This window comes from Calonectris borealis, chromosome 2 (genome assembly GCF_964195595.1).
Source record: "Calonectris borealis chromosome 2, bCalBor7.hap1.2, whole genome shotgun sequence".
NCBI lineage: Eukaryota > Metazoa > Chordata > Aves > Procellariiformes > Procellariidae > Calonectris > Calonectris borealis.
The window spans coordinates 16,531,828-16,557,338 of NC_134313.1; the positions used below are offsets into that span (position 1 = coordinate 16,531,828).

General features: G+C 38.9%; 1 protein-coding gene across 2 annotated transcripts in view; it reads left to right on the top strand.

Annotated features, from left to right (window-relative positions):
* The first annotated feature begins 4,922 nt into the window (after positions 1-4,922).
* EIF3H (eukaryotic translation initiation factor 3 subunit H) overlaps positions 4,923-25,511 on the top strand; it is a 91,308-nt gene continuing 70,719 nt past the window's right edge. For both annotated transcript variants that reach the window (XM_075141256.1, XM_075141257.1), the window contains exon 1: positions 4,923-5,090. In XM_075141256.1, coding sequence (XP_074997357.1) covers positions 4,971-5,090 — 120 coding nt within the window. In that variant the 5' untranslated portion in view covers positions 4,923-4,970. The remainder of the gene's footprint in view (positions 5,091-25,511) is intronic.

The window sequence follows — 25,511 nt, forward strand, 5'->3', positions numbered from 1 at the left end:
TGATATATACTCTCTATGCTTACATAATTTTCTAACTTGATACTATAGCAAGAGTCTGGCTCTGCTTAGAAACATATAACAACTTTGTGCAATAACTTTTCTTTGTTTTACAGGCCAAAATTAACACTTAAAATGTCTCAGTCTTTTTCATCAACTACGTTTTCAGTTAGGTAATTTTATTGTTAATTCCTACGTAATTTTTTTTCTTCCTGTTAGTTGTATGCTAAAGGTTTTGAGGTGCTATACTAAATGATAATTAATAATAAAAAATAGCTATAAACACCCAGAATGTAAAAAGAGTGGATAAGAATAGAAGGTAACTGAAAACATTTATTGGAAAACAGTTATTGAAAAAAGCAGAGAAAAAGTTGAGCAGTCAAAAAAAACCCCCAACTTTCCCAAGAGAAGAGCTTATATTTTTAAATACTTCCTTCATGTGCAGAAATACCTTATTATGCTACTGTTCAGGATAGCTGCTCCATTTTTTTTTTAGTATAATGCTTTTACATTTAGTCAAGCAAATGCTAAAAGGTTGCCTGTCTAAGAGCATGGCTGAAACCATGCATGGCCTCTGAAACCTCCATTCTTACAGAAGAGAAATTGAATTTTCAAAGCTCACATTCTGGTCCTGTAGTTCCTTTATTGCATTTGATGTTTGTCCCTGGGGGTTTCTGTGCTGTTGCAGCTCTCACCTTTACCATTTTTCTATCACTCCTGCACCTTATTACTTTCCATTTCCTATTTCAAATAAAAAATCCAATAAAACCAATTTCTTCACTTTGATTCTCTTGAAGAAAATTAGAAAAAAATGTGGAATGGACTTCAGTACTGGCACCAATAACTTCTAAAATCACAATTAGCCTCATGACGAATACTAGTACTTAAAAATTCTTTGGCACAAAATGCACATGCAGTTATGTAGCCTGATCTTAAATTTTCACATTGAGCTCCTCTGTGTAAAGTAGTAAGCATTGGAATATCTGACACCAAAGATTATTATTTATCAGTGAAACAGAATCCTGTCGATGCTGTAGACATAAGTATACAAAGGGCCTGACTTCAGTGACTTGCATCTGGTGAAGTGATCAGTGATCAGTGATATCTGAACAAAGTGGGTGTAGAGTGCTACCTTATTTATGAGGGAGAACCTTTTTAGCATGGAGTTGATATGCCAGGGGATATTTCATTTCCTTTAGACTTAAAATGCTGTGGTCAGCAGAACACAAATGGCTGAAAACCCTGAATTACACAGGACGTATACACAACGCTGCTTCCTGAAGCTGTGGTCGGTATTTGGAACCGCCTGCACATGGCACGCAGCGCTACTGAATAGAACGTAGTTACAGTTACATATAGTTATACGAGCACGCACTTGGCAAAACTGCATCTACTGGAGAGACCTGAGGGTCCCTGTTACATCTTCATCTGACCCCCTTTTTTTTTTTGGAAACAAAGGAAAGAAAAGAATGAGCATTTAAGAGATCTTGTCTGTCCCATGGCGTCTGAAACTCGATTCACAAGTCTTCTTGCCTTCCTTCTGTTTTCTCCCCATCCTGTGGGAGAGGGGAGTGAGTGAGAGGCTGGGTGGGTGTTTGGCTGTTGGCCGGGGTCAACCCACCACAGATACCACTGATACAGAGGAACCTTCTCGTCATAAGGATTTTCACTCTCCCTATGGGATATGAAAGTGGTATGGAAGTGAGAGGCTACTATCAAAAGGCATGCTGTGAACAAGAAAGGGATTTCCAAAGGAGCAAAGAGACCATGCCATGTGTAGAATTATATGGAATAAACTTTGTACTTGATCGTAGGGATTAAGTACAGCCTTATATTCACCACAGTTCTCCCAAATACAAGCCTTACTTTGCAAAGAAAAGATGTTAGATACTTACTTCATTTTTAAGAAATGCACCCGCCTGCTAAGGCAGAGTAGGTACGTTACATATAAAGGTACGTTACATATAATGGCACACTGAAAAAGGTCAGTGATATATTCATGTGGAGATGTGCCAAATGCCTGTGTTTCTTGACGTTTGAAAGTTTAAGCCTGAATACCTCATCTCTTCGAGAAAACCGAGCTTTTCTGAACTTGAAACTTCTGTAAGAGTGCAAGATATTACAAGGTAATTTTAAGTCTGTGTTAGGTGAATCCACCAAGTTTTGGAGATTATTTTACTGGAAACAATTTCTTTTTGTAGGTAATTAATGTTGTTTTAGGCAATTGTAGTTATTAGTGCAACTTTGTATTTGGGTGCTGTTGTGTCTCAGTACAAGTACAGACTGCTATATGTGTATCCTAAGTGATTCTTCCCTATTCCTCTATAGTTTGTGATAATGAAATTAAGGTGTTCATTATGCTTAGAAATATTTGGAATTGCTGAGAGGGTAGGAGGAGAAACACAGAATTCAGACACAACCCATTTACCAAGTGGTAACAAGTCATTGCAGGTTAGCCGATCTCTGGAAACTACTCATGTGCGTGGTCTTAGCCTGCAGCATACAGGAACATAATTCAAGTTGGTTTAGCCCTTAAGGTAAAGTCAGTCTGACAATTTGGAAGGGATTACATCTTAGAACCCTTAATCAGGTAATTTCCATTTAGCAACACTAGTTCTGCTCATAGCACCGGTACGGTGCAGCAGTGCTGTAGAGATAAATGACACATCTGAATTCTACCAAGGTTCTTACTTGAGCAGGACTGGGGAATAAAAGGGTTTTGTTTGGTTCGAGCTGTCTTCTGATTTAGAGTATCATTTAAAAATGATTAATGGAGTTTGTGCACTGCTTGAATTTTCTAAAATATTTTGTGATGGAAGTCCTCTGTTTTGTGGTTTTCCTGAGTAGTTTGGACAATGTTACTAATTTTTTTTCAGTCTGACATCCTTTTTATGGCCTCCTTTTCAAGAATTCAGTATTTTCAATGGTAAAATTTTCTATGGCCTCTTGCCTCCAGTGATCTGCTGAATTCTGTAAAGTAGAAAGTTGATATTTATGTTTCGTTTTTCGTGTTAATCATAATTAACCAAATTGACTGAATTATTCTGGCAGTGCATTAAGTAATGTGAGCCCTATGCCAGTCCCTCAAATAAGGCTATTTTGGGTGCCCACAGCAACCTCTTTGAACATGCTGATGTTCTGTCTGTAGCTACTTGTTGGTTTGGAGTTTTTTGGGTTTTTTTTTTGTTTTTTTTTTTCTTCTTTTTAAATTACATTGAGTTTCTGTTGAAAAACTGATAGGCAGGAATAATGTATCACATTTGTCTCATCCCAGGAGTTTCCATTCCTTTTCAGATCCCTAAGAATTTGCCAGTGGTAAAGCACTGTGCATTCACTGACAGAAGGCATGTTTTTTCTATTTAAATACCTTTCACCAGCATCTTTGAAGTAGCCCACAGTTCTCCGGCAGTCCACGGACTGGAGTTGAAAACCACTATATTACCATAATACTGTTTCCTAATCGTAGTTTTCTTTAATTAAAGCTATTTGATCATATTTGTAAATTAAAACTGGATATGCATGTGTATATAACAGAAAAGCGAAATATTAATATTGAATCAACTAACTTTGTTCTCTAGAAAAACTTCAAAAGGTGATGCCAGTGGGAGTGCAACATTCAGTCATGGAAACCTCTGATGGGTAGGACTCAAATTTGCAACACCTACGTGATGGTTGAGCTCATTGGCCGCAGCGTACTGCCTTGAAACTCTGGGTGGTTATTGCATCAGCCTCTCTAGAAACCCATTTTTTAGAACAGTGCCCTAATCCCGCTGCTCACGCACAGTTTGGTCTCTTTGGGGCACAAGGCACATTTGGCCTCAGTGATGCTGCGATTCTAAACTTCACCCTTGATCTCCATTTAATAGATTTTTCCCAAAGGGAAATCTGAAGTGGGATTCGTTACACCTAACTTGAGACATCTGTCGCGAGGTGTTCTTGGCTAAGCTGGGTATCTAGGTTTCTTGGAAGAGGCCGTGCAGATCTGGTCAGTGATATCTGTGGCATTTAGGTTTGCCTGGTGGCGATGATTATTATACTAGATTCCTTGCTTCAGTTTGTTCCAGCCCTGATGCAGGCAGCTGGTAGGGAATGTTCTTGTGATGTTAACGCTGTTTTATAGGAACAGACAAATGCTGGGTCCAGCAAATCTGCTGGAAAATGCAGACACATCTTCATATTGGTGTTGGTAAATAGTTCCCCTCCCCCAGTTAGAAGTAGTGTCAACTACGTAATTGAGATTTATAGTGAATTTTTATGAGGTCACATATTTGGCATAGCAGCTGGACAGCTTTCGGGTGTTTGGTATGTCTGCCTTTCACAGCCCATTTCATTTTTCAGAAGAATGTGTAGGATTTGAAATACTTTAAAAAAAAAAAACAAACAAACAAAAAAGAGCAGCAAAGCACAATCAACAGTTAACTTTTAATACAACACTTAAACCCTGTCCTAAGAAAATGAGCAGTTGACAGTTCAGGGTTTTGTTTGTATCTGATGTTAAGATTTTGTATCCCCTCTCAGTGCACTGACGACTTGTTATTCATGCTCAAGACAGATATTCACATAACTCCACAGCGGCCTGCTTTTTTAAAGCTAAAATCCAAAGCTTTCCAATGCTTTCTCTCTTGCAAGTGCTTCCCCCTCAGCATCGGGCCGGTTTACGAGGTGTGCATGCTGCCCGCCCTGCCACAGGCGCCTCGCACAAGGCACAGGGTCTCTCCTGCTCCAGACGCGCCTGGGACCGCCGTGCCGGCTGGCGAGGCCGAGCGCGGGCTGCGCTGGGCCGGGCCGGGCCGGGCCGGGCCGGGCCGGGCCGGGCCGCCAGGAGACCGCCCGGAGACCGCCCGGGGCGGCACCGCGCATGCGCCTCCCTCCCCTAGAGTTTCCGCCCGGAGCCTTTTCGCTGCGCGCCGCCGCGGTCTCTCCTCCGCTTCCGGTGTTTCGTTTTTCTCTTTCCGGCCGGTGCGAGGGGAAAGATGGCGTCGCGCAAGGAAGGCTCCGGGGCTGCCGGCAGCGGCTTCGGCGCCTCGAAGGGCAAAGGCAAGGCTGCCGCCACGGGCGACTCGGCCGTCAAGCAAGTGCAGATCGACGGGCTGGTGAGCGGAGGGGCTGGGGCCGCCGCTGGCGGAGGGGTGGGCGGGCTGGCTGCGGCCGCGTGGAGCCGGCGCGGGGCTGGTCCCATCTGTGGGACAGCGTCGGTCCCGCGGCGGGGGGAGAGTGTCGGTCCCGAGAGGCAGCAGCGGTTTCGTTCTCCTCCCGAGCTTCCTGACCCGCGGCCGGGCTTCCCGTGTGCTCATCCCTGGGGAGGGGAGAGACTCCCTGCCGTGTGTAAGCGAAGGCCGGGACAGGGCAGGAACTAATTGCTTTTAAGTATTCCCTTTCTTCCTTCAGCTCCGCTGCCCCGGTGCCGGGTTTTCTGTTTCCACCTTTCATAGCTCAGACTGTTGAAAGCTACGCAGCTACGGTGGGTTTTTCCCTCATCCGTTGTGCTTTTTGCCTCCTCTGTTAGGACTGCTAACACCTACTGTGTTTTCTTAATAAGAAATAAAAGAAAACGACAGGTGTTTAGCAGAGAATGAAGCCACCCTAACAGAGGTGATCCTTGTAGACCTTAAGTGGAAGAGTGTCTACTGAAGTTGGTTCTTGGCTTTGCTGCTGGATGTTTTTGTGTCAGTTCATGTCTCATGCAATTGATATTACTCACAACGACATAAAGCGGGGAAAAAATAGTTACTTGAACTTCTTAAGGATAGAGGCATTGTTTGTTACTTCTTCATTGTCTTTACGAAGTGTCACCAGAACACTGTACAGCTGAAGTGTGAAAGAGAATCAGTATACGAGTAATGAGAAGGAAGATCGTAATTTTGGGGTGAGCTTTGAAGCCTACTTGGCATTTATTAGTAATAGTTCCCAGTCATTATCCTGGAGTTACACAGTATGGTAAATGTTTGGGAAGAGGAAGAATAACTTACTTGTGTGTAGTGGCTCTCGTGAAAGAGAAAATTTGAATTAATTAGAGTATTTCTCCAGTATTCAGTTCAACTGGTTGCGTATCTGTGGCTTTGGTGCACATAGCATTTTCAAGGAGTAGTGAAAACTGACCAGTCGTGAAACATAGCCTAAAAATATAGCAGCTGACAGCAGAGCGCTGCTGTTGCAAGCAGGCTTGTGCCAGATGGACAGTGGTGTGTGTGGCTTTTTATTAGCAAGTCTGAGGGAACAATGAGAAAGGGAATAGTTAAGAGCGGGGTACAGGTTGGCACCTTTAATTCCATTTCAGTGGGTGTAAAAGCTGGTTTATCAGTTTTGGACATAATAACAACTGTTAAATTTGATTGCTTTTGCTTTAATGAAATAAAGAGAACGGATGTTTCAAAACTGTTCTCTCTCAGATGTGTAATCTGTTTTGTGAACTACTGTTCATTCAAATCGACTGTGAGTGGCCCTGATGGTCTGCTTCTGACAATCCAACGAATACCTATGAATACTTTTTGTTTTATGCTTTTTTTTTTTCCCCCTTGTCCTTGTGTATTCTTCTGGTACAGAGGAGTGGTGCTTCTTGCATGGAGTCTGTATGGAGGAAGGTAACTTATTGAAAACAGTGGAAAGCTTTCACCTTTCCACCTGCTGAGGATGTCTCCCAATGGATCTTACACAAAGCGTTCTTGGGACACTAACAGTGCAGTTCACAAACTTCCATGACACCTGCGGTGAAGAGAAGTGTTGGCATAAATTTGCTTGCTTTTTAAACAAAGTGGCTCCCACAGCAAGTCCTCAGAATGTCTTACTGAAATTCTGCTAAAATGTTTCTAATACCTTACTGATTTAAATGTCTCATCTGTGCTCTCACAAAGTAACAAGACTTCATCGGTCAACTTGATGATGACCAGGGTGATTATGTGCCAAAACTGGGGACAAATATTGGTGGGCATCAGGGAAGTTGGTGATCTCTTTCTCTCCACTGGTACCTCATCTCTTGGCAGTGGCATAAGTAACCTTTCAAATGGGACTGCTTTGAAAGCAAAGGCATGCTATGTAAGTTGCTTTTGGGTCTGTGTATGCAAAATAGAAGACACATGAGTCTTCTGTGTATGTGAGAATGTGAAAGTACTTTTAAAAGGTTGTTATTTCAGAGGAACGGTAAAGTAAAAGGAAGTAATATTAGTAATGAAGAGAAGTTCTAAATGTCAGTATGTCACTTTAAAACTTAATACATAACACTGCAGCAATACCTACTTTTTTGGCCTCTTTTTAAATTTGGTACAAGTAAAGCATCCTATAATTAACTTCTTTCTTATTTTAATCTGATTAATTCCTTATTTTATTAGTAATGGTGTAATTCGGGTTTAGATCAAGTGCAGTTTTGTTTCAGGTAACACAATAGTAAATTAAGAAACACTGCCATGGCAGGAGTAAAAGCTAACAATGAAACCATAACTAAGATGGGCTAAATTCGCATAATTTTTTAAAATGTTTGTACTATTAGAGTATTCTGCAAAAATAATAGCACCAAAATTTAGGAAGATTGAGGGAGAACTGTGTCACATTGTAGACACTTGATACCTTGATTTAAGTACCTGAATGCTTGTTTATAAAATGCTTCTGAAATTAAATGTGAATGTAGATTTCCTATCGTCACGGTTTGACAGAAAGGAGGGGAAAAATACAAATCTGTACCTTTTTCTGTCAGCTTTTCTGCTAGATAATTAAGGTCTCAGTCATCAAATGACACATATGGCTAGCTACTGTATCAGCATGATAATGAGATTTCAAGTATTTTATTCTATTTTTGATAGCTTGAATGTTGTTTTGTTTTCAGATTCATTTTTGAGAGATCTGTAGCAGACAGAAATTATCTATGTATACAGTTATATTGGCAGTTTCGAATTAGGAATGTCTTTTGTAAAGCACAATAAGCAAAAGTGGGTGGTATCCTTCATCCAGTTCAGGAATACAAGGAACGACCGCAATATCAAAGAAAATTGACTGTATCCAGTTGCTTTTACAACACAGAAAAAGGGACTGATTGCATGTGGATTCAGAGCCATTGATGTTGAAGAGGTTTGTTGAAAGGCATCTTTGAGGTGCTCTCTTCTTGGAACTGGTCATCTTCTGAATTATTGAATTGCATGGGTATTACAGTTTAGACTGTAATCATTACAGTGATGAATAGAAGTACGAGATTGCTGTTACTTCTTTTAAGACAATGTTGTGATCTGCTTTGGGTTTATTTAGTAATAAAGATTAGTAGTGGCAGCCTATGCTTGTTCTACAGATCACTGTTTAACTCATCCCTGGTGAGTAGGGATGTGTAGTCTATATAAGATTTTGTACAACTGTAAGGGATAACACAATTTTAGTTGCATATTATGGAAGGTCCTAATATGTCACTGGTTTATGCCATCATAAAGTGCTTGTGCTGATTCAACTTGTATTGGTTTGGCAGACAAAGTATCCTGTGTGTTTTAAGTTTTTACATTGAGCTTTTGTTGATGTAGCAGTGTGTCAGAAAGATTACATGCTTAATGAATAAACCTATAGTGAAAGCAGTTTCAAATGTAGGTGGTCTAGTCTTTCTAAGAAATTAGAAATCGCAGGGTAAAACCTTCCAGAAACTCACATTTATAATGTGCTTTTTCTTTCAGATGAAATGTAAGATTTCCTGTATTTGTTTTTGACCATCCTGAGAAAAAGATCAGAAGACGAGTGCAATCCATCACATTTTGTTGTCTTTGCTTCCTGTTGTAGAAATTTGAATAGGTGGTGTGGTTTAACCTGGCAGGCAGCCAAACACCACAGCCGCTCACTCACTCCCCCCCTGCCGCAGTGGGATGGGGAGAGAATTGGAAGGGTAAGAGGGAGAAAAACTCGTGGGTTGAGATAAAGACAGTTTAATAGAACAGAAAAGGGAAAATAATAATAATAATGAGAGAATATACAAAATGAGTGATGCACAATGCAATTGCTCACCACCCGCGCTGACCGATAACCAAGTAGTGATCGGCACTTCCTGGATCACGCCTACCATTCATATACTGAGCATGATGTCACATGGTATGGAATACCCCGTTGGCCAGCTGGGCTGGCTGTCCTGATTATGTTCCCTCCCATCTTGTGTACCTAGCTCAGTCAGTAGGCACGGGAGCTGTCCTTGGACTAGGAGGGCACTTAGCAACAACTGAAAACATCAGTGTGTTATCAACATCCTCCTCATACTAAATCCAAAACACAGCACTAGGAAGAAATTTAACCCTATCCCAGCCAAAACCAGGACAATACGGATTCCATAATGTTCTCTCCACTCAAGTAGCCCAAAGAAAACTTGTGTTTGCAGTAGTGGTGATCACATGCATAGGATATTTCTGTCTTTTTTTTGTTTGTTTGTTTCTTTCTGTATGGCTGTGGGTAAGCAGCGTTTTCATCTTTCTACTTTTTTTGAGAGATTAGCATTTACCCAATCACTCAAATTTGTGATGATTACGACTACAAGGAGCTTTATGAAGACTCTTAAATGCCTTCTGGAGTTCTTAGAAACAGTAATTGTAAATTTTATGGTGAGTGTCCACCTGCAGTAGTCACAGAAGAACAAATGGTGCTTTTAATATAAGAACTGAAAAATAAAAAAGCATGTCTGGGTTTTTGCAGCTTGGTTTGCAGTAGGCTTTTTGACCTAATTAGAGCTCACACTTTCTTAAAGCTGTTTGTCCATCTGGAGTACCGTAAGCTTTTTTACCTTGTGCGGATTGCTTTCTAAAAGCATTTTTAGAAGGTGAGTGAGCTTATTCTTCAAATGGTCTCTTTACTCTGCTCAGCTATCTACTTGCATGGAGTCCATAAGAAAGAGAGCTCTCTTGAAGAAATAAGTTTAGTTTCTTAAGTTTAGTAAAATCACCAGCAACTTCAGAAGTATAGATGGAAGAACATATATAAGCATGGAAATCATATAAGTTTTCCTTCTGTAGGGAACTAGACTAATAATTCTACTGACTCAGTGTCTTATATTTTTGGAACATGCATATCTGATGTGGTCACCTCAAACTGTTTCGTAGTTGTGGTTTAAAAGAAGTACAGGGATAAAATCACCTTATGATCATCTTTTGCCATTTGAGAATGTGAATTTAGATGGAATTCAGACATATGAAGACTAAAAATTACTTCAGTTTATTATTAGTTCTGGGGCTTCTGCATACTCTCACCTGCCTGATGGTAGATCAGGGCAGCTAGTTCCAGATGTACCAGCTGCATTCACAGTTGATTGCCACTGTATTTAATTGCACTCGGAGATTGGAAGAGTTTTGGTTGTGACCAGACATCTAGGAGTCCCTTGTAGATAATTAAATTTTGTCTCTGTTCACTTTTTCATTGAAAGAAAGGATATATAACATATGCTTTTTCTAAGCTTCACGTGGGGAGGAGGAAAGGTAGCACAGCGCTGGTGGGTGTGTGTGAGGAATGCACGGAAGGAAAGAACATAGGCATTCTTCCCAATTGCTCATGTGCAGCAGATTGTCTGATCCTTTTTTCCTGCTGAATGAGGAAGTAGCAACAGATACAACAAATGTTGTAGTGTGTAGCTTTTACTACACTTGCTGGAGGCCCTTCTGATTTTTGGTATAGCTAGCGGGGTCCAGGTATGTAAGAGAACCATATTATAGCTTGAACGCTTATATATTTCTGACAAAATTAATGGGTGTAGTTTAGACTAGGTTGTGCATGACTTTGTGAGCTGTTTCTTCAATGCTTATAAGCTTGCTAGATTTTCAGTTTCACAGTTGTATGACCCTTCATAGCAAGGAACTCAAAAGCCACTCTCAGGATCTTCCCCAAAGGGGTAATAATTATCACACGCTGTCTGAAAGAAATGTAAAGTAATGCCATAATTTGCTTACCTTTTTCTTTTTTTGCAAGAGGTGTTGATGGACTCTTGTTTGTTGTACTTCTAGAAATTCTTTAGGGGGGGCTAAATTTTTTTGGATTTTGGCTTCTGAAATTAATCGTATTTGGTTCACTGACGTTATATTCTTTTCCTTCAGTAAGGTGCAATAAATTTCAAACTGTAAGCTGATGGATTTTAGAACATAAGCAGTAGTTATTCCTTTGAATGGAAAGAAATTTTCAGCTTAGCTGAATAGATGTGGCAGTTTTCTTTTATGAGTACCTACCTGTGCAGTCAAGTGACCTTGTGTTAATCTACGAAAAGGAAAGATACTTGTGCGTTCCTGTTTCTTGCAAGAAAGCAAGGGAGAAAGTTAGGTTGCCAAATGATTGCATATAGTGATGTCAGAATGCAGAATAAAGTCCATACGTTTGCTGGAACTTTTACAAGACTCTTGTACCTACGCTTATTAGTCTGAGTGGTCTGAATTTGAAAAGTTGGGTATAAATATTAATTTTCCTTATTTCTACGAAACTGATCTTAAGTTTGAAGTTCGAACTTCAATTGCATAACTAAAACTGTTGTAGCTGTCTCTAAAAATCACATGTTTTCTAAGAGTGTGGTTAGTGGGGCTGTCTTGTTGATTTATACAGATAGCTATATTGAAAATAACCTTTTCATAGAATCACATGAACAACTGCTTCAGGTTTTTTCATACCTTGGTGTTTTTTTCCTTAAAGCTGACAAACATCATCTTTCTTCTTTTTCATTCTTTGTCCTATACTCGTTTGGGATCTGCATTACACCATGGAGATAATATCACAAAAAATAATTCTGTTGTTGTTTGGTGTTATGGCTGTGTCATGAAACACTACTCTGTTGTACAGGGTTTCAGATATAAACCCACTTATGGAATATTGCTGTTTTCTTCAGAAAGCTGTTGTTTACTTGTTTTCCAGTGGAAAATTTGGAATGAGAGAGGGTGAAAAGGAAACACACTGTTAATTTTGTGCTCATTGGATTAATGATAAAGGTACTTGGATTTCTTGCATCTGCAATTTTAAATAAAAACCATTATAACTATAGAAGAGAGTGTAATGAACAATTCTGATCAGCTGCATTTCCTGATATTTATTATCTCTTAATTTGTAAGGGTTTTTTTCAAAATTACTATTCTGCTGTTGCAATTTTTATTTGACTTCTTTCACATATGCACTGGATTATAGCCTGAATGCCAACTGTTTGCTCTGTAATACCTTTGCCTTCTTTCTCTCACACAGCAAAGTGAGTAAATGAGGCAAAGAGAACAGAGAAACTCTGGTACCAAAACTGTGGTACTAAAGTAACTGCACTGTGATCATGAGAGCAAATAAAATGAGTTAGTTTGTTGTCATTAAAAAGTCTTGTCTTCCAGTTTGCTGCATTATTACAGTGGAAGTTTGCAGGGCAGCCTTGTTTCATGTTTGTAGTAACTCTTCAGCATTTGCTTTTGCAATATTTGTTCTTTTCAACAAAATAATAATGTGTTTGAATATTATTTAGGCTCAGTATAACATTGCTTTACTGGAAGTAGCAGGTTGATGGCTGTAGGGTGTTGTGAGAATTTGGTTGTTTTTCATTTACAGGCTGGTTTCCCTTTGCTACGTAGCCTAATCTTGCAAACTTGTACTCTTGGATAAGCTTATTCCTGGGATACCCAAACGTTTAGTTTTGCATAAGGAAGCAGCATGCAGATTCTCCAGTTTTTAAATTTTCTACTATTGAAAGTATGAGGAAATGGTGTAGTCCTAATAAGAGGCTCTGAATTTCCATCAGAGTTTGGAGACTTTTCTAGAACGCTTTTTTAGTGAAACTTCTAACCGTACTCAACTGTCTAAAATTGCACTTACTGAGGGCCTCCTCTGCATATTTCTGCAGTTCTTGCAACTTTAGTAGTGATATCAGGTGAAATATAAAACGGTAAAAGCAGAGATGAACTGGTGTATGACTCAGAGATGTAAGACAGGTAGGATGAGTAACATTTTTACTAGATGAGCACAAAAGCTTATGATGAAAGCTTATGTAATATAGAAATTGAACTAATATTCAAAACCAGATTTACTTCATGTAGTGGATTGTGGGTCATCTCTGACCAGTAGTATGTAGATAATAGGTATATGGAAGCCTTCTTCTGGGAAAATAATATAGCTGTGGGTTGGGAGATGGGGATCTTTTAGCAAGGTAAGTGTGCTGGCTGCTAGGCCAAGTGTTTTTTATTAATCAAGTTTGCCTTCAGAGTAGTCGCAAGGACGTATGCTGTTACTGGGAAGCTGTTTCAGTCTTTGCAAATCCTCTGCATAAGGATATTCTAGGAAGGAGCGTAAAAGTAAAGGAAAATAATTCCTCACTGAAACCCTTAAGCACCAATATATGACTTTTTTTTTTCTTTTTAAAATCCTAAACTCTTGAATTTATGTACACATGAAAAAATTTACATCCAGTAATGGATGTACTGGAGAACACAGTGTTGACTGGCTGAATAAAGTTTTCTTATAAATTGCTCTTGCTTAACAACATAATTGGAGCTTTAACAACATGCTAAAGCATTAATACGCGCATTGCTCTTACTGTTGCATTAATGGGAATGACGTTTCCTTTTTTACTAAACCACTGTGTATTCATTCTTTTTACACTTATGCCCGTTGCACACAGATTTTACAGGTTGTAGAAACTAGCAAAAGCTACATAGACTTCTCAAAATGACTATAGGTTTCTATTCCTTATCTTCATAGCTGCTAATGTGGAAAGCCTTAATACTGGTAACAAATTGCCATTCTGTAGTTAATGAGTATTGCTAGAGCTTTCAACAGAAGCCTTTATGGTTGGCCATCTTTAGGCCATCAAACTCTGAGATGAGGATTAGAGGCTGTGTTAATACTCAAGATGATCTTCTAATGCCAGGTAGTATTTGTTCAAGCTACTTAATTCTGCGAGTCTTTGAATATATATTTAGGTGTACTTCTTAAAGTTTGTATAGAACTTAAGCTAAACCTTAAGATATCCTTGTCAGTTTATTTATATTAAATGCAAACATACATTGGCTAAAACATAAATATGTTAGAACTTGTAGGCCTTGTCTGCATTTGTATTTGCACCAGTGTGGTTATAGTGTAGATGTTTCTCTTGTGTCAGATGTGACTGATTTACTCAAAGATTGTTACTTTAAGCTTCATTACATCGTCCCTTATTTGGTGATGGTGTAGTGTGCCTAATGGTTTGTATTCTTATCTATGGTATGTAGAAGGTTTTTAATTTTGTTTTTATTTTTTAACATAGATAAAAACATGTGAGTCTACCTTTTTAAAAACACCCTAATATTGAATTATTTTTCAATAGTTACTCTACTCATAGCTGTGGTATTTAAGTTGCTTGTGCATTGTTTTCTTATTACTAGCCATTTTTGTCCTAAAGGCATATGAGAGATGGGATTGTATCCCCAGCTGTTAATAGGGAAAGCCTAGTTGGCTTCTTGGGTGAGGAGCTCTTTAGGACGGTATGTTTGATCACAGAAAATGAAATAAGGTACCATGTTTACTGAAAATCAGTTTTGAGACTCATCTTGTAAATGTTTGTTTAAGCACTTTTTCAAATGACAACTTTTGACACTCTTGGAAAGAAAGCAAGAAATTTCTGTAGTATTTGAGTATTGAACTGGCTAAAAATCTTTGACATTTTTTAAGTTGTGAAGATTGTGTTTTTCCTAGCTTTTCTTGTAGTTTCTTCCCTTCTTTACCCTTTTTGAAGACTTTGCAAGAATGCTCAGACTGTGTGTTCTGCTTGCTGTTTTCTGTACAGTTTCTTGACATTGCGGAGCTGTAGAACAGGATTTTAGGATATATAGTCCTTCAGGCTGTATCGAGTTTTGTGTGTCCTCCAAAGGAGTTCAAATGGAATTTTAAGTTGAAGTTTAATCTCTTTGACTTTTCCTTGACCTGTCTCCCTAAAAATTCAGATCAGATTACGCTGGCACTGAGAGTTAGTGTGTGAATTGAATACTAGCTTGATGTGTTCATGGATACCTTGAACCATGGAGACGACAGAAGCGTTTTGTATTAATTGGGTGATATGTATATACTTTCTATTAATTTTCAGGTACAATGAGTTGCATGAACCTAACCCAGAGGGGAACTTCTGGCATATAATCTGTGCTTACATTCAGAAGTGAAAGCACTGATGTCTATTAGCAAGTTGAAAGGGGAAGAACCTCCTTGGAATATAAGACTTCCCATTTTTCAGGCTTAGTGAAGTGCCAGTGAAGTTCTGAGGCATCACACTGTGTTTGCTTTCTCACTTCTTCTTCCCCCGGCTGGCAACCTCCGTTTTTAACACTTCAGCAGGACAGTTGATAGCACTCTGGAAAATGTCCCACAGTGTCTGACCTGCTGGATTTTATGAGATAGCTTTGTCTGTGGCAGAGTAACAGTGGTACAAATCAAAATGATAGAGAGTTGAGTGAAGTGTGCCAAGAATATTATCTATTTTCTGTGTTCTTTATGCCTCTTTTTACATTGGCACATTTCTATTTAAAACAAAACAAAAAAGATCTGTTTGTTTGTTTTTCTTTTTTTGTTGTTTTGCTAACCTAGGGTTCCTTCAGTTCTGGGTCTGTGAGTGGTTTCTTCTAGCAAGGAAGAGGCATTTGTTTTTGTTTTCGTTTTTTAAATTGTAAATTCTTGTTCTTGCTATTGATTTAATTCTTAAATATAGACACTGTCCCTTTTGAGATTTCTTAACCTGAAACAGGTAACGTACCCACATCATGGTGGACTGAGGATTAAAATTTCAGTGTGTCTTGTCAGTGGACAGCAGGTATACTTGCTAACAGAGCACAAACTTTGAATGATTTGTAAGAGTGCATTGGTGCACTCAGCATCTACTAAGTGTCATGGTAAGTATACTCTAGTGAGGCATTTAAAACTAGAACATCTGGTATCACTCCATACCGTGAAGTGTGCTGACTAAAGGAGTTAATCTAAATGTGGAGGTGGTTTAAATGTGTTGAACAGCGTTACACTTCAAGACTTGAAGGGGAAATTACTGTTTCAAAACAGCCTTTTTTTTGCTGTGTGCAAGGAGAAATAATGTGTTGCTCTCTACACTACTGTCATTAACAGTTAAACTTCTTGTTATTTTTTGTTCCTGTTATGTGCATATCAAACTGGTCTCTTGCCTTGTAGTTATGTATGCATAGCTGTCGAAAACAGTAAATTGTGCTCTTGTGATACCTATTTGGCTGTGTTAATACTAAGGAAATACTATTTCCACCAAATATCTTTCAAATAATTTACTACATTTTAGTGATTAAAATGTTACATCAGAAACAAATGAGATAATAAGCATTACCTTTGTGTCTTATTTAAGTGTTAAATTTGACTCAAATATCTGCGAGTGGGGAGGTGACAATTGCTGGCTTTGTTGCTGAGACAATGCATTATGTCCTCTTGCACACTGAAACATTAAATATTCTCCTTTGGTTTTCAGTTTATTGTAACAAAACTAGACCTTTGCAGCTGACGTGCAGCATGGTATAGTTGAGGGAAGCATACAAGATACAGCAGGCCACGGGCAGAAAAACAGTAGGTACAGATACTCAAAGGCCCTTTGTGGTATGTATAAAACGAACATCTTTTATGCCATATCATGTCTCAGGACATTTTCTTCTACCTTTCAAATAAATCTTACAGACCTTATGAGAGGCCTTGTTAGAAGAGGAACAAGTCTTTTGTTTTTTCTAGTCTTTGAAAGAAGATAATGTATTTTCAACTTATTGTTGCTGTAGTCTTTTTTTATTAATCTTTCTTTGCCAGAGACATTTTTTGGATATGATTACTTTGTGTGTTATTTTTCCATATTTACACACATGCTCAAAATACATTCTCAATGATCGTACAGTTTTGAGCATGCTGTTCTTTCTGTTCCATGGAGCCCCATATCTGTGCAATAGGCAATACGCATACCTATTCCTGTTAAGCAAGCGTCGTGCCCATTTGGTGTTTAGGATCTTAGTTGGAGCTGTGAGTCACTTCTTGTCAATATTTGGGTTTTTTATGCATATCTGAGGAAAATAAGCAATCTCATTGACAAAATTCTTGATTAACATAGGGCTGAGTTTTGAGCACTTCAGACTTAGTTATTTTTTACTATTATATTATTTATCAATGCAAAAGATTAACTGTTTTAAAGCTTTTTAAACTTTAGATGACATATTGGGTATTTACTGCAGCTATCATATCACTTTTTGGGAACAATCTGAAAGCCGTACTGCCTTATCCATTGGCGCTCTCAGTGATAAAACAAGAATGGTTGTTTTTAATCTCACTGTCACAGTAGCTATTATTAGAAATGGAGCTCTTCTGGAAGCGGTTTTCACATGGCCATGTTCAGATGGTGATACAAAGGCAAGTTTTATCTCTATTTGAAAGATGGGGAAGCTGAAGCTTACCAGCAATAAATGACTTTCATGTTTTTTCCTCAGTTTTATAGTTTAAGTCAGGAAAACTGAGACTCAGTCCAGGCTTGGTTCTCTGGATTGCACTACCTGTTACTAGGAGGATCTGTCTCTGTCGCAGCCCCTTAGCACATAACCAGGCATTTGCCAGAAAGGATAAGTGCTTGAATGTGGAAAAAATTGTTGCACAAAAGGTTATAAATTATTAAAATGACGTGGGAGTCATGTCCGGTAGGGATTTTACTGGTTACTTGGAAGCATCTGTTGAATGCATATGGAAATCATGATTTTAAGACACACCCTTAAATAGTGTATGTATTCCAGCTCTGTTGTGCAGGTTATGGTCTTTGAAAAAGATCAGTAGTCTCAGATCAGCCCCTGCTCCCTCCTCCCCGTCTAGCTCTGCCCTATTTTACTAATTTTTGAAGGTCAAATAGATAAGGGTAACTGTCTTGCAGTTTTTCTTCTGCTTCAAAATGATAACAGTTTGGCACAATCTCATTAAAAAATAGTCTGTTAAATAAAATTTGCTACTGCTGCTTTTGTCTGTCATCTTTAAATAAATCTTTTTATAGGAAGCTGCTAGAACTTGATGCTGAAGAGAAAACCTTTTACACTACTAGCTCAATGGCCACTATGAATATTTGAACAATGGTGATTCACTAATACACAGAACATACGTATTGACTGTATGTTGAAGTATAAGCATGAGGCTCTGGTGTATCAAGCGGAAAATGTTGAAACTGTACCTGCCTTTACTGCTTCTATATAATTTCCATATGTTGTGCTCTAAAGGAGTATATTCATCAGCTTTCATTCTTGAAATGATGGTTAGGTATTGAATTCATTAAAAATAATAAATATAAATTGTATTGGCAATTTACAAGAACTGCCTAAAGTACTGAATGTTTTCAAAAGATTTGAGTTTGGTGAGATTTGTGAAACAGGAGAAATAATACACTAAGTAGTCCTGGGGAAATGCTCCGTCCACTTGTAACTAGCAGAATTTTGGACGTTAATCTTATTACAGCCCTACTGCTGCCTCTAATAACATCTAATGCCCTGCTGCTCGTACGATTGAAGTCCTGGGGCTGCCTTATAGAAATGTTTCTACAAGGAAGTGGTTCTGCAGTGCCTGTGGCCCTGGTGGTTTCCATGGGAATGAGCATGAATCCATGTACTGTGAAATGCGTTATGAAACTTTGTATTGCAGAGAAATACATTATACCAGTGTGTGAACAGGGCAATGGAGAATTTAAAAACACAAATGTAATGGTGCATTTTTACTTACGTTGAGGCAGTATTTAAAGTGTACTAATGGCTTGCAAACAATCATGGAGATGGTTGTTAACCTGAACTGTTGTGCAGTCTAAAAAAAACAAATGAAAATGTAGCGGGACAAAAATCAGGAACAGATTGGTCTGTTTGGTAAAACATGCCTTGATTAACATTCAGTGTTCTTCTGTGTTTTAATAAACTTTGCTTTTCTGCACTGTTTAATGACTTTTTCCTTTGGTGCACTGCAGTTCGTGTTTAACTTCTTCCCTTTGCAGGAACAAGCAGCTCTCTTGGACATGAGTAAATAAATGACTTAAACAGATGTTTCGTGGTACCTGCAAGACATTAGCTGATTAACGTAAGTTCCTGCCAGAGTCGAGGAAAACCACAGCCTATGAAAAACCAACAGGCCTCTAAGCAAAACCCAGTAATCTCCCCTCTTAATGTTGTATTTGTACCGAAACGGGCTTAGCGTCTGTACTATTTCAGTTCTTCAGGCTGAATTCCACCTACCTATTTATGTCAGTAGCAAAATCTTTTTCATTTTGTATTTTAGATAAGATGTTTACCAATTTTAGTTCTAGGTATTAACTAATGGTTTGTTTCATGTTTTATGTCTGGTTTTATATAAAATCAGTGATTTTTATAATGTGGAGTAGCTTTTTTTTTTTTTAAGAGGCTTTATGTTATTTTTTAAATCCCTACAACTTTTGAAGTGTCTCAGTAATAGAATGAGTGAGAAGCTAACCCATGTGTACAGCAGCTGGGTGTGCTTCCCATAAATACAATGTATGTGTCAGTCACTTGGCAGCGTCCGTAGCGAGCCTGGACTTGCACTGTGAGAACGACCACCTTAGCTGGAAGACTGGGACTGTTGGAAGGTAGAGGCAGGCTGTATCGCTGTAGAGGAAGGCCCTGTTCTTGTTAGACTGGGTTTCCCTCTTGCTCGAAGGGAAATTCTGGAGCTCTTGAATTGCAGCACTTTGGAAGTAGTTCCTCTTAAAAAGAGAAATAAGAAAACAACTGAAAGAGCGGATACTTGGGAAGTAAGCCAAGTGCTGGGTCTTGCACTTGGGGCACAACAACCCCAGGCAACGCTACAGGCTTGGGGAAGAGTGGCTGGAAAGCTGCCCAGAGGAAAAGGACCTGGGGGTGCTGGTTGACAGCCGGCTGAACATGAGCCAGCAGTGTGCCCAGGTGGCCAAGAAGGCCAATGGCATCCTGGCCTGTATCAGAACTAGTGTGGCCAGCAGGAGCAGGGAGGTGATCGTGCCCCTGTACTGGGCACTGGTGAGGCCGCACCTCGAATCCTGTGTTCAGTTTTGGGCCCCTCACTACAAGAAGGACATGGAGGTGCTGGAGCGTGTCCAGAGAAGGGCAAGGAAGCTGGTGAAGGGCCTGGAGCACAAGTCTTATGAGGGGCAGCTGAGGGAACTGGGACTGTTTAACCTGGAGAAGAGGAGGCTGAGGGGAGACCTCATCGTGCTCTACAACTACCTGAAGGGAGGTTGTAGTGAGGTGGGTGTTGGTCTCTTCTGCCAAGTAACAAGCGATAGGACAAGAGGAAATGGCCTCAAGTTGCGCCAAGGGAGATTTAGATTGGACATTAGGAGAAATTTCTTTACTGAAGGAGTGGTCAGGCCTTGGAACAGGCTGCCCAGGGAAGTGGTGGAGTCACCGTTCCTGGAGGTATTTAAAAGACGTGTAGCTATGGCACTTAGGGACATGGTGTAGTGGGCATGGTGGTGTTGGGTTGACTTTTGGACTCGATGATCTTAGAGGTCTTTTCCAACCTTAATGATTCTATGATTCTATGATTCTTTTTTATATGGGGCGTTACCTGGCGGTGGTTTAAGCTTTGCATTCAGTTTGCATTGAATGTATCGCTGAGATACACATAATCCGTCTAACAGTTACAGAAAGTAAAAAATGAACTGAATATCTACTTTTTCTAGACTGAGCTTCAGGGTAAGCAATGTACAGCTTTTCCAGCCGTGCCCCAAAGAGCGCACATAACCAGGTAATGTTCAGGAAGGAGTGATAAAATGCTTCTTGGCCTGTCACTGACTTTGAGTTGTGTTTTGAGTCAGCCGCTTACTGAGGTAAAGTGGCAAGGTATATTCTATCTAGCTTAATGCTATGTATGGATATTATCACCTTCTTTGTCCTGTTGGAGAAAAAAAAAACACAGGAAAGTGTTGAGTTAGATGGCTCTAAGCACTTTATGAGGCAGAAGGTAATATGGAAAACCATCAAGGTTACTGTACTTACACAGCGATAGGGTTCCTAAACCAGTTAGAAGTGACTGAAAATACTGATGTTAAATCAATAATTTGTTATGATTTGGGTAGTTTTCTTCAGCCTAACATACATATTGTGGAACTGCACTCATTTTTGAAGGTTACTGATGTTCCTTTTTGTACTTAAATCATCTGAAATCTTGAGGTTTACAAACTAAACAGGTGATATGGTACCAACTGATTTAATAAGTCACCCAGGGAACAAAAAGCTTTGGATGCTTTTCATATCCTTCCTAATACTCAAAAGTACAGGAGCATGTAACATTGCCCCCTCCACCCCACCCCTCCACCTCCCCCCCCCCCCCCCCCCAAAAAAAAAAAGGGCCTACAGTTCAAGGTGGAATATTTTCTATTCAATTTAACACAGATTTCCAAAATTATTTGGTACTGAGGACCTACAGGAGACAAACCCAACAGAACCTATGATTTATAATTTCTGTGTGAAAATATATGTAGTATCCCTTGCTTGAGGACCACCTCAGATCAATATGCATTGTTCATAATAGTTGAATTCAGGCTCAGCTCCAGGAAACTTCCACTCTCATGTCAAAAAGAGATTCTGATATTTGCACCTGATTGAGATAGTATGAAATGTCATGCATCATTCTGTTATGCCTCCTATATAATTATTGGTTTTAAGCTCCAAATTTCTTTCAAGTTCGGAAATAAGATTTTAACATCTGGTATTTATTAGCTGTTGAGTGACATAAAATGTAAGCTTACTATTCCAAGAACTGTATTTTCAAAGGCTTTGTAAATGTTGGTGTTAGGGCTCTAGCCAGTCAAGATAAAGGTAAAACATTGTGGGGCGTTTGAGGCCTTCTGTCCAAAGGATGATTATTATACTTGCTAGACAGAACAGTGAGAGCTGAGACTCGTTACTTCTGAACTTGCTGTTCAGAAACAACATTTTGTAAAGTTACCTTTGTTCTCAGGTCTACTCAGTCTTGTCCTTTTGGCCTTAGATTTTGTACAGTATGTTCAGATTAAGTATCTTTCTGATTACTTGTCACGGAATTAAAATACTTTTTTTTTTTGGCCAGCAATCGTAGTTAGGATTGAAGATATCTGTCAAAACAATTACTTTAAGATGTTGAAGGTCTTAACGGAAAACAATATTTTTTTATTTTTTTACTTCTTCTGAGATAAAATTGGTCTAACAGTTCTAAGAGCTTTTATTCCAAAGTTAAGCATGAGGAAGAAAAGAATAAAGGTTTAGACATCGATCATGTCAGGAATGGTCAAAAAATTAGCACTGTGTTGAATAAGAGAATCTATAAAAATTCAAAAATCTCTGCAGATGATCTAGAATATGCATTTAAGTGAATTCAGAGTTTGATTGTCAATAGAGATTGTCATATTTCTCAAGATTAGTATAACGTGAAAAATTCAGGTTCACCTCTAATCTTCAGTTAACCTCATGGCACGACTTCATGTGGTGGCAGTTTTGCGTCATGAAGCTTCATATCCAACACCTAAAAGACTAGGGTATCAACCTGCTGGGTTTGTGCTTTTGACGCGGTATCTGTCAGACAGCTTTCTAGAACATGTTTCTGTGGACTGCACTGATTAAGTTGGAATTTTTTGTATGTGTCTGTAAACATCTGTCTCCTTAATCATCCGGAGGAGAACGTTATGTGTATTAGACATATGTTTTCTTACTCTTAACCGTTGCAGTGGTATCTTTAATTTACTTCAGAGTTCCTTTTCTCCTGGCAGGAAAGTTGAGAGACTTTGTTACCATCTTATCAAGTGGTGCTATAGCCAGGAGACAAATCAGCTCAAGGCAAGTTTTTGCTTGGTCAGCTTCCAGTAAGTGTAAGATAAGCATTTATCTGTAGTGTGTAAAAGAAAAAAACAAAACAAAACAAAAATCAAAACCACAAAACACCAAAAAAACCCCACCCCCAAAAAACCAACCCCCCCCCAAAACAACCACCCCCCACCAAAAAAACCCACAACAAACCCAACACCCTCCCCCAAAAAAAAACCACCAACCAACCAATGAAACAAAAAAACCCCAAACAAGCAAAAAAAAACCACCAAAAAAACCAACCACCAAAACAAAAAACCCACCAAACAAAAAAACCCCACAATCACCAAAAAAAACCTCATCTGGAACTATTAAAAAATGTTAACATTGCCCATGTTTCACTATGTCTTGCTCTAGTTTTCTCTTCCCCCCCCCCCCCCCCCAAGGCTTTGTTTAAAAGCAAAACCATTCCATGCTTACCTGAGGATTTCAGAACTATTTCATTAAATTTCATATTTGCGTAGCGAACTGGTTAAGTTTCAGCACAACGCAGCTTGTAGATTTGCTTTTGGTGTAGTGTGAGCTGGGGAAGCAGGCAGGGCCACTAAATTAGTATAAAATTTGATGTGTAAAATTTGGTATGTCTTCATTTGGATATTATTAAACAGATTAACTAACTCTCTTTTTCCAGAGGTGCCATACCTGCATTTCATGTGTGTCAGGTAGATGTCTTGATTCTAGGCATCTTTGAGTTTAGCACAATTCAAACTCAATTGCACGAGTCATTGTTAGTAATGATAGTTGAGATCTATCCATTTACAAAACTACAGTTCTCTCTTGAACTTTGTCTATGCTAGGAGTTTAAGTAAAATGCTCATGCTATAATGCTTAAATGTAAAAGTTCATGGTTTGAGTTTTAAGAAGTCATATGGAGAAGGCTCCATATGTGATACGGGTGTATTCAGACTATATCAGATGCTATTAGTGGTAATAGCTTTCAAGACTCTTTTGCCAAGCTAAATATTGATCACAGTTTCGCTAGTGTTAAATATTGAGAGGATGTGGCGTCGTGGCACCTTCCACATTTGATGCCCCTATCGGTTATGGTTGGTTTGAAAACAGCCACATAACACAGTGTTAATTATATTCTCTCCCCGTCCTCTCCCCAGATGCTGGCAATTGGTGCTAGTGGTTGTGCCGACAAAGCTTTCTTGGGTGGGAAAGAATGTTAAGCATTTAAAAAGGTTTAAATACTTGATTTAAGACTGTAAATCAGCTTGTTACATCATGTATCCAGTGGGCTAACAGAAGCTCTTTCTTGTTTGACATCGCATCTATAAGACACAGCACAGGTACTGGCAATATGGTTTCAATGTGGTGACTTTCAGCTCATTGGAACACACTCATAAATGGATCTTCAGTGCTTCGATTTGCTGTTGTCTCTCTTCAGAGAAGTACAGGAATGTACATCTTGGCATATTCATGTTCTTACAGCGGAATCTTCCCAGGACCCCCCCGAGGCTTATGATACTTCAGCTGATGGTTAATGTTATAGGTATTTCTGTAATGAGATACAAACTTCTGAAATTAACAACTGTGATGTAGGGATGTAGCCAAAGTTAAAATTTAGCATTACACTCCTACAGCTGAAATATGTATCTTTGAAGTTTTTAATAGTTTCAGAATGGTTCTTTTTTGTAGTATGACTTCATTCTTAATGTTTGAGCAGTGCTTTGAAGATTAGAAGCACTGCCGAACTGCAAGCTTTTTTTTTATTTGTTAATTGGGGATTAATGGCCATTAAAATCTGACAAGTGGCTACTCCAAGTGATTAAATTGCTTTGGTATTTCGAACACTAAATTTACAAGGCTGAGGGACTCTTGAGTTTTGTTTAATGGTTATTTGTATATCCTTTTCTAAAGAGTCTTTGTGTACCTAAATATTTCTTACGTACTAATTGTATTTACTGAATCAAGCTGCATATGATTATTGACTTGCGTGTTCAGAGGTATCAGAATTTAGAAATCTGATTTTTTTTTTTTTTTTTAACAGTAAGTCAAATTACTTGATACGTTTTCTACTTGAGTAGATAGCCTTTCCTGGTTGGCCAGCTGCATTACTTAAATAACAGTTGAGATGTGGTTTGGTTACTGTTAATTTCACGTATCAATGGTATAGCAGTGAAGGGTCTAAGGGTATTTAAAAACAACTATAGTTTGTACAACGAGGCAATATGTCTTATTAGATTAATAGGTGGACGGGAATTGTAAATAGCATTTGGAAAGTGAATTGGCGTTGGATGAAAGATGGGTTATACTGGGGTTCATGTAGATTTCTCTGGGATATTTTTTTCTGTGTCATTTGGAAAAATTGATTTGTATTTCCCAGTGTGTTGTGTTACTTGCATTATTTATATTAACACTTCTTACATTTATTTTCAGACCAGTAAAACTGTTCTGATTCTGTTCTGATGCTTCATAAATGTAACACCTTTTTTGGGAAATGTCTAGATACAAGCTAGCGTTCATTTTTTTGGGGGTGTGTGGTTTACTCAGTATGAAGTATTGGTTTGTGCAGTCAAATTGGGAAGTGTCATGGCATCGTCATTTGTATAGTGATCAGCTCTTCCTGCTGCATCTGGACTAGCAAGCAAATGGAAGTGACGTTTTTAATGTTTGAAACGGGTCTTGTTATCACTAGAGTAGTAGTTCTACTTTACACTTGAAGGTCTGTTTTCAGTACTGAAACACAAGTTCCCTCTTGGTCATATGGTAGTATTTTGATGGCAGGTTTTTCAATCCAAGTTTAAGAGCCTGCTATAC